A 9260-nucleotide genomic window follows, 5' to 3' on the forward strand; every position below is an offset into this window, starting at 1 on the left:
CATTCATTTTACGAAACTCAAAGGAGGGGAGAGTCACACAACGGGAACATGTGAACTGTACATGTCGCGGGTGAAATCCTTTTGTTCATGCAGCTTGTCGAAAACCATATGCATGTTTGCTTGATGTGGTAAACGTTTAAATTTGAAGGGAATCAGACTGTTTAAATTATGCAGGCTGAAACTTGGCGATTCTGAGTTTACGCCTCATATGCACAACCTTCATCCATAAGAAGCGTGTGCTTCATATGACAGATGACGATCATCGATCTGGCGGCTCTGACAGAGTTGCTCTAAGAGCATGCATGGACGCATGCTCCTGTTATTCTATCATAGGCTGCATGTATTATTAACTTTTGCACGCGGAGACAAGAACTATCAGAGTAACCTTGATATCGTACCTTAAAAGAAAGATCAGTAGCCTCTTTCCGTTCTGAAATTAGGTGGGTAAACAACGACAGGTAGATGGGATCGAGAACGTTGCATGCATTTTCCAATTCTAACCTGAAAATCGACCGTCCAACTCGTGTTACCGTCACGGACTAACATGCATGCATGCTTATTGGCAGCTTTGTTGGTGCATGTCGTCGCACGCGGAGGTGCCTTGTCGTGTCTCGTCATTTGTTTTCTGTTATGCCGAGCCACCCCCCGTCGACAAGACAAAGTCTATATGCAGATACCTCGGCTAAATTACGTTTTCTTTGGTATAAAGGACAGCTAGCTAGCGGTAATTTTACGTGGTTCCTAAGCATCGCATGGACACCGGCCGCTCGATCGATCGCTCTCTCGGATTCCACGCTATGCTAGCTTTTCTGTGAACCTTACCTGCACGTTGTCCGTTAGGGCGTCGCTTTTGGACGAGAAAGGGTCGAGGTGACTGGATCAAGTCACTACGTGCTTGCTTGTTGCTTTTGCACTTGCCTGATTTGTCTGCTCGATCGTTACGTTTTGCTTCATCGGTCGATAGATTATTACACGAGAGCTTCTTAATTATGCTCGATTGCATTCTATGATGCATCACGTTTGGTTTGACTATAGGAGCATGTCAAATTAATCCTTGAAGAAAGATGGGGTGTAGGTGTAGCCGTTTAGGAATGGAATTACTAGCTATGGAGGATTGACACGTAGACAATCGAGAAGAAGTAACTAGGGCTAGCGACCGCGTGTAGGCCAGAAGATGCGAGAGAGTCACAATGGTGGTTAACAGTGAGTTCTATATATGCACTATTAAAACTTCTTTAAAAAACTTATTCCCGTTTCATCAGTCAGCCATGTATAGACTCTCTCTCCGGGTAGAAATGGCGCCAGCCGACACTGGATTAAACCCCTTAGCTCTAAAACCTTATTAAACCCCACGAATCAACAAAAATCGTCCAAAAGCTTAGCACGACGGGGACTAGGGGACACATGAGCAATTAATATACTCGTACCCCAACCGTAATGTCCGAAGAAAAAATGATGATCGTGCATCCTAATCATCGATCAGAGGTCGCAATTATTCAGTGCTCCTTCGATGAGGACACGCGAGGCAAACAAATCCCGCTTTAGGCGACGCACACATGCATGCTTTGGCGCCTAACCACCATTATTTCGGGTGGAGAACCGAGTGCACGCACACGAGCTCTCGAGAGAAAGGAGAAAGAAGCAACCACCGGCCCGGCTGCTTGAAGACGTGCTACTACCTGAAGACGACGCGCACCCACAAAAAGACGAGGCCAAAAAAAGATACTATAGCATAGCTAGAGCGCTTGTTGCTTAGCCTCCAAACATGTCAGACGCTCGTGGCCGCGAGCCTCGGTCCTGTCGATTCCATATCCATCGGTGGCCACTCCCAACAACAGCAGCGCAACAAGAAGAGGTCCGCCGACGATGCAAACAATGGACGACGACGACGACGTCACGGGGACGCAGCCACTTCGCTTGCCATTAGATTAGACCGCTGCGATTAGGATGCATCATCTTTGGACTGATGGTGCGCATGCATTTCCATGGGCGGGGATGACACTGACGAGTGACAAGTATGATATGCGACTATGCACTCATGATAAGTTTTCTTGACCTTTTCCTGCCTGGTGGAGTAGGATACCGTCGTTGTTGATGCATGGTTAGGTCAGGGCTGGTAACTTGGCAAGCAAAAAAAGGCCGTGGGGCCCCAGCCTTTTTGCCTGTTACTCATCAAATCGGTTAAGTTGCCTTTACTCAGTGCCACCGAATTGCTAGTGCTTCCCACGGTCATGGTCAGAGAGCCAGTTCTGGTACATGGCACTATGCAGAGGCAGAGCACCCGTGTGTAGGTTTGGCGATTTGCCACAGGTCTAGCCTAAACGTGCAAAGCTGGTGCACAATCAAAAACTAACTGTCAGGGAGGTCAGACCAGCTCGTTTCCGATGCGTGTCCATCAAGAGTGCTCTGGAGTCTGTGCTCGATCTGCATCGCTGCATAAATGAACATGCATGGGTACGTAACATTTAGGGAGGAAGCTGGGGGAGTTGAGACTTTCGGAGGGCAGCGAGGGAAGGAAGAAGGGTAGGTCGGGGATTGAAGACAAGACGCAGCAAAAGTTCATCGGTTGTTGAATACAGAACCTTGTGGACTCGACAACTGTTACACAATGAATTCCTATACTAAACTGGACATTATGGCTAAGCTATAGGACTAGTACTACTCGTGTAGCAGTGTTATTAACTAGACAATTGCCTAAAGCATTCGGAGTTCCTTCTTTCACAAGCAGGGTGCAGTTTCAGGTTCATCCTATGGATCCATGGACCATGCATCGGCTACACAAATTTGCGCCGTAGTACAGGTTCGATCCATGGACCATGCATCGGCCTAGTACACAAATCTGCGCCGGAGTACCGGGTCTAGGAAGAGCAAGGGAGTGGCTGTAGCTGTAGTACAAAATGGCAGGACCAAGGCAGCGTGATGATGGATGGGCGCTGAGCAAAGACCCTGGATCTCGGCGGGTATATCATTTCACTTGCCATCCGGAGCTTTCAATACCCAGCTACGCCAAGTAGTTGGAGATATGGGAGCTCTTGTTTCTTCAGTAAAGACTCGGGAAGTTCATTGATAGACGAGCAGGAAAAATTTATTACTACATGTCACAATCAGTCAGTGATATCATTTTGATGCCATGGACTTCGTATCATCGCAGGTCAAAAGATAGTTTTCTTCATCAGTGGATCAATCACAATCTACTGACGCCGAAGCACCAGAAGTCCAGAACGACGACAGCCGTTTCACTGCCAAACAACATGCATATACTGTTGGCCTACTTTAATAAGCTGCACTCTGTTGAGTAATCAGCACGCTGCCAGGGTTTTTATTTATGATAACCAGACTATCGGTGGCTTAACAGGGCCCAACATTGATTGCTCAAGCTCATCTTAAGAATCTGGCCTGCCTGCCTGCCACTGAGGTCCATAGTTTATGTCACATCATCATCGCTTTGATTTCCTACTAGTCACAGTTCTGAATCAAAGAGTCTGGGAGCAATTGATGAGACTAGACTGGAACAGAATACCAAGACTGCATACTGGCAAATTGTTGAGAAATGATTGTACTACTTGATAAACAGATTTCCATCGAGCTAAACCGTTTATCACTTCGTTTTCCTATCACACGCGGTTGGTGTGCTGATTCAGACGAATGCGAAGTGGAGATACAAAGTTCACTACGGTAACCAGACAACTTCCAAGCAAGATACCGTGTTTGATTGCCAAAGTTTGTCGCTGACAATAAATACCAGCAGCAGCTAGCGCTTCAAGGAGTAGCTCTTTCCTGTGAATGCGTTGAACTTCGGCTCTTCCTTCTTCGGAGGCTCGCTCCCTTTGGCAGGCTCCTGTTAGCAGCAATTAAATAGGAATCAGCGACTAAGATTACGTTAGATACCGTGTCTTCTTACAGAAATGTCATACAGAATTGGAACCTTTAATTTAAATTTAATTTTTGCACATAAATGATTCTGGAATCATTTTAGCATCCGGAATTAACTTGAAAGGTTTAACTTGCCAAAGTAAAAATATTCAGTAGAGAAAAAGGGCATATGAACAGTTTGAAAAATAGCAGAAACTACCTTCTGTGTTTCTGCTTCTTTCTTGCTGCTTGCACTTGAACCAAACACAAGCTTTCCCGTTTTCTGGCGCGTTGATGTGCTGGCTCCTGAAGGTGATGCAGTTTGCTGATTTGCCCTTTTGTTCGAGTCTGAAGGCGCAGAACGTGCAGCCACAGCGGCCAAAGAAGCTCCAGGTGCTGGTTGTTTCGGGCCCTTACCATCCAGCCGTTTTCCTGAACCAGTGAATGGTTTGAACTTTGGTTCATCTTCAACAATAGCCTCTTGATCTGAACATTGCCAAAACAACAACATAGTTTCAAAAGGGGAAAAATCACAACTATCTTCAGCAGCCTATAGAAAAGTGGCATAAGATGTCCAACAATACTTTGAAGCAGACTAAAAAACATTAAATACGTCGAGTTGGTCATAGTGACTGATGTCTTTATTTATGTAAAATATTATTTCCATTTCCAGGTGACAACACCAGTAAGGCTGCCTTCGGTTTGAAGGGATTGTGGACGGAATGTAAAGGAAAATAAAACAGAGGAAAATTTTACGGAAGTAGCGTTCGGTCTGCAGGAACGAACTGCTAGAACTCCACAGAAAAGTTTCCATAACCTTTGATTTCACAGGAAATAAAACATCTGCCGGGAGCTCTTTTTTTGGCAGAGTCCCGAGGCGAGGCACAGGAAAAGCTACTACTAGAGGCCCACATGGGGTGCTTGGGTCATGTGCTGCGATTGGTGGGTCCCAAACCTTTTGCATGTTCCTAATTCCTTTCCTGTGAACCAAACAGTCTTGATTTTCTACTTCCCTTGTTTCTCTCCCGTAGGTTTCTACTAGCACCTCAATCCTATTCCTGTAAAGGTTTTTGTTCCTTTGTTTTCCATACATCCGTTGCAAACAGGGCCTAAATAGATCTGCAGCTATAAAACCTATGCCAGACAGGAACAATAAATTTGTTCAACAATAACGTAAAACGCAATCACATTCAGCAACTATGATTTTGACAAGAGTAAAACACATACCTTCAGCAGGTGCCTTGCCTGCAGGAACTATGGGACGCTGTGGTTTTTCAGGTTCTTTGTAATCAAGAGGAGGTGCAAAGTCCACCTCACAGTCTGTCTCGATAATGCTAACTGCAGAAGCAGGTTTTGCTTCAACAATATCAATATAATACTGTTTGTTGTTGTAAGCTACCATGATACTGTCGCCCGTGGTTAAGCAAGAGAAGTTTCTTAGAGTTTTCTCCAAGCTGCAAAGTTACACAAGCATATTAATGATGACAAAATGAATTAAGGGACTTTAATAGACAACTCTAGCACAAAGTTATCAGTTATTAACATGGTGAATGGCAAAAAAAAAAAAGAATGGGTTTTAGTGCAAACGTCTAGCTACTGACATGGCTTTGGGATTCGAGATGTCCAGGAAATCAGTTGTGTGAGGCTGCAGCTTCACATATGTACCCTTGGGAAGAGTAGCATTCTTGACACGCACAATGTCACCCTCTTGAAGAAGCATGTTTTGCATCATCTATACATATGAGAGAAAAATTATGTAACAACTCAGTCGGAATACTTCTCAACTGAAGAGAGCAGTAAAGCAAGTTAACTCATAGCACATACCCAGTAGGGCATGATGATCATGCCTTCTTCTGCTACAAACTCCAATACACCACAGTGTGAAATCCTGTCGGTGACACCATTGTGCAGTTCAAATAGCATAGGATACTCAATGTGCAGGGAAGCTGTTAAATCAAAACCAAACAGTTACAAATGCACATAATAATATTCTCTCAAGAGTGATTGAAGTCAACAATATGAAGCTACGACGTTCAGCCTAAGGTCTAATGGAAGAGGATTTGAGCTTTACCCAGACGATCAAGGGCAGATGGCGGCATTATTACTGCATTGGAAAACATAGAACTATATCAGAGTTAAGTGATATTGAAACTGAAGAATAAGAGGAGAGAAGAGGCTCCAAGGCTTACCTTTGTCACCACCTTCCAGGTGTGGCTGAAAAATATATAAATTCAGAAAGATGGTTAAATACAATTCAGATTCTAGCACTGCTAGGTACTAGCAGATAAAATTGATACCGCAAGTAGAATACCTTGTCAAAAAAAGATGCTGGATAGCAGCGGTACGTTTGCTCAAAATTACTAGCATGGTAACCATATCCCGCGTAAAACTGCATAAGAGAAAATTTGGGTTAGCTAAGCATATGCGAACTACACCAAATACGAGAGAAACTAACTACTGTGGCATCTGTTCAAAAAAGCTGTTCTAAGCTAAGAATGAAAAAGGACCACAATACAATAATTACGAACGCCATGACTATCACAGGAACAGAGTTAATCAAGATTAACCTGCAGATATGCACACTTGCGTTCAGGTGTGAAGTATTTTGCAAACTACTGTATTCAATTAGAAAGACCAATCGTACATACATGAATGGATGATCCAATGATTAATTAGTCCAGTTCACAGAGGGGGCAACAGCTTTACCACCGCGCCAAGGCTCCCCTTCCCAGTTCACACAAGTGTATTACTATTAATTCACTCGAGGTGTAAACAAGGAACAACAAGAAAGTACTGTGCACTAAAATTAATTCAATGTGAAATATTTTTTTTCAGGATGACCAATTTTAGTTGAGCCCAAAGTTATCTCTGGATCAGTTATTATTAGTATGGTCAGACTATCAATGACTTAAATCAACTGATATGCAAAAGAATCCTTTAAAGAGTATGAACATAACCAGATTCATCTATCAAATGCCACAATCGAACCCTCTCTTGGCATTACAACAACAACAACAACAACAACAAAGCCTTTAGTCCCAAACAAGTTGGGGTAGGCTAGAGGTGAAACCCATAAGATCTCGCAACCAACTCATGGCTCTGGCACATGGATAGCAAGCTTCCACGCACCCCTGTCCATAGCTAGCTCTTTGTCGATACTCCAATCCTTCAGGTCTCTCTTAACGGACTCCTCCCATGTCAAAATCGGTCGACCCCGCCCTCTCTTGACATTCTCCGCATGCTTTAGCCGTCCGCTATGCACTGGAGCTTCTGGAGGCCTGCGCTGAATATGCCCAAACCATCTCAAACGATGTTGGACAAGCTTCTCCTCAATTGGTGCTACCCCAACTCTATCTCGTATATCATCATTCCGGACTCGATCCTTCCTCGTGTGGCCACACATCCATCTCAACATACGCATCTCCGCCACACCTAACTGTTGAACATGTCGCCTTTTAGTCGGCCAACACTCCGCGCCATACAACATTGCGGGTCGAACCGCCGTCCTGTAGAACTTGCCTTTTAGCTTTTGTGGCACTCTCTTGTCACAGAGAATGCCAGAAGCTTGGCGCCACTTCATCCATCCGGTTTTGATTCGATGGTTCACATCTTCATCAATACCCCCATCCTCCTGCAACATTGACCCCAAATACCGAAAGGTGTCCTTCCGAGGTACCACCTGGCCATCAAGGCTAACCTCCTCCTCCTCACAGCTAGTAGTACTGAAACCGCACATCATGTACTCGGTTTTAGTTCTACTAAGCCTAAACCCTTTCGATTCCAAGGTTTGTCTCCATAACTCTAACTTCCTATTTACCCCCGTCCGACTATCGTCAACTAGCACCACATCATCCGCAAAGAGCATACACCATGGGATATCTCCTTGTATACCCCTTGTGACCTCATCCATCACCAATGCAAAAAGATAAGGGCTCAAAGCTGACCCCTGATGCAGTCCTATCTTAATCGGGAAGTCATCGGTGTCGACATCACTTGTTCGAACACTTGTCACAACATTATTGTACATGTCCTTGATGAGGGTAATGTACTTTGCTGGGACTTTGGCACCAAGCATACAAATACGAACTATAGTCACATATACAACCTAATTGTCTTTTTTTTTGCAGGTATACAACCTAATTGTCTAATATAAATATCCATGGCAGTACGGCACCGAGTTGCAGGCAATGGAAGTAATGCATACCATCTTGATTGGACCTTTGCTTCTACTTCTCTTGGACCTGTTATTATCTGTGTAGAAAACATAAGCCAGTATGAAGGGAAACTATTTGAGCTGCATAAGCAAATGTACAAGATATAGGATGACAAGGAAAGTAACACTATTTAGCTCCTTATCCAAAGGATCCCAACCAAAATTCCAGGATCATCAACAAGCTCAAAACTTTACAGCGAAACACTAACCTAGCTCCATCACCGGCACAGTTATTTATTCATGTAGTATTAAGTAGCGCTAGTTTTTCTTTCGAGCAAGCCCTGGTTCCAAGCTAACAGACAGACAGCCTAACAGCATGAACAGAGTCCAGTTCCAACACTACCCAAAAATCCTCATGGTAACGGATCTAGATGGCGCGCCCAGAATCTCTTCTCTGGAGTTCTAACGCTCGTACCTCAGAAACCAAACCAATGACCGGAATTGCTGACGGTGTCGACACAGTACGGACGCGAGGAGACTGCCGGCGAAGCACCACCAGGAGTCGCTGCTGCAATCAAGAACCAAGGAGGGGGGAAAGTCGCTTATGAGGTCGTGGGGAGAGGGGATCCGAGACGGGATGGATGAGACGCAGAAGGGGCTCCGATCCGAACGAATTACCGCGGATAGGGGACGGGATTGCGACTTGCGAGGGGGGATATCTGTTGGGATTGCGTGAGGTTTCCGCGGAGGAATAAGAATCCGGGCGACGCGATGCGATGCGATTGCGAGGGGGAGAAGGGCGAGCGCCGGTGATGTGGTGGAGCAAGGCAGTCCGCTCGCCTTCGGGGATCCAAGACGAAACGGCGGACTGGCAAGTGGGACCAGGAACCTAGCCCAACGGCCCAGGCCCGCTGCGGAACCGCGCTTCTCCTGGGCTCGGGGCCTTGGCGACAGCTATTTTACAGCCCGATGCGAGTGCGCGCGAGTTTTTTGGGTAGTTTTTATCGGTTTTTTCACTGTTTAGCATCGGTTTTTGTAGGGTTTTCTTTTTCCTCTTTGGTTTCTCTATCATACTCATTTTTCCTCCTCCTTCTTCTTGTTCTTCTTTCTATTCAGATTTTGTTATTTCTTTCTTCATTTTTTTATATATTTTTGTTTCAGTCTTTTTTAGCACACATCTGTTCTTTTATACACATTGTACATTTTCTGTATACTTTAGGAACATTTATAAGTAAATTTTATTTTTCAAATATAT

At 44.7% G+C, this 9260-nt stretch overlaps 1 protein-coding gene across 3 annotated transcripts; it reads right to left on the reverse strand.

Annotated features, from left to right (window-relative positions):
- Positions 1-3496: 3496 nt before the first annotated feature.
- LOC119365133 (ubiquitin fusion degradation protein 1 homolog) lies at positions 3497-8833 on the reverse strand. Of its 3 annotated transcripts, XM_037630731.1 has the most exons (11): positions 8684-8833; positions 8481-8573; positions 8057-8103; positions 6164-6241; positions 6042-6066; positions 5924-5956; positions 5677-5798; positions 5454-5584; positions 5080-5306; positions 4073-4338; positions 3497-3838 (listed from the first exon to the last, which is right to left on the reverse strand). In XM_037630731.1, the coding sequence occupies exons 3-11, from the start codon at positions 8057-8059 to the stop codon at positions 3752-3754; spliced, it is 972 nt and encodes a 323-aa protein (XP_037486628.1). In that variant the 5' UTR covers positions 8060-8103; positions 8481-8573; positions 8684-8833; the 3' UTR covers positions 3497-3751. The 3 variants fall into 3 exon arrangements, with proteins under 3 accessions (XP_037486628.1, XP_037486627.1, XP_037486629.1); XM_037630730.1 differs by having other exon boundaries at positions 8481-8826; XM_037630732.1 differs by lacking the exons at positions 8057-8103; positions 8481-8573; positions 8684-8833 and adding an exon at positions 6501-6521.
- Positions 8834-9260: the final 427 nt, after the last annotated feature.

This window comes from Triticum dicoccoides, chromosome 2B (assembly GCF_002162155.2).
Source record: "Triticum dicoccoides isolate Atlit2015 ecotype Zavitan chromosome 2B, WEW_v2.0, whole genome shotgun sequence".
NCBI classification, from domain to species: domain Eukaryota; kingdom Viridiplantae; phylum Streptophyta; class Magnoliopsida; order Poales; family Poaceae; genus Triticum; species Triticum dicoccoides.

What these genes read in the sequence shown, in the direction of transcription:
- LOC119365133 (XM_037630731.1), bottom strand. An exon ending in TGATCATCATGCCCTACTGG is followed by an intron (nt 5,585 to 5,676) that starts GTATGTGCTATG and finishes TCATATGTATAG; the next exon opens with ATGATGCAAAACATGCTTCT. An exon ending in AGGCAAGGCACCTGCTGAAG is followed by an intron (nt 4,339 to 5,079) that starts GTATGTGTTTTA and finishes GGCAATGTTCAG; the next exon opens with ATCAAGAGGCTATTGTTGAA.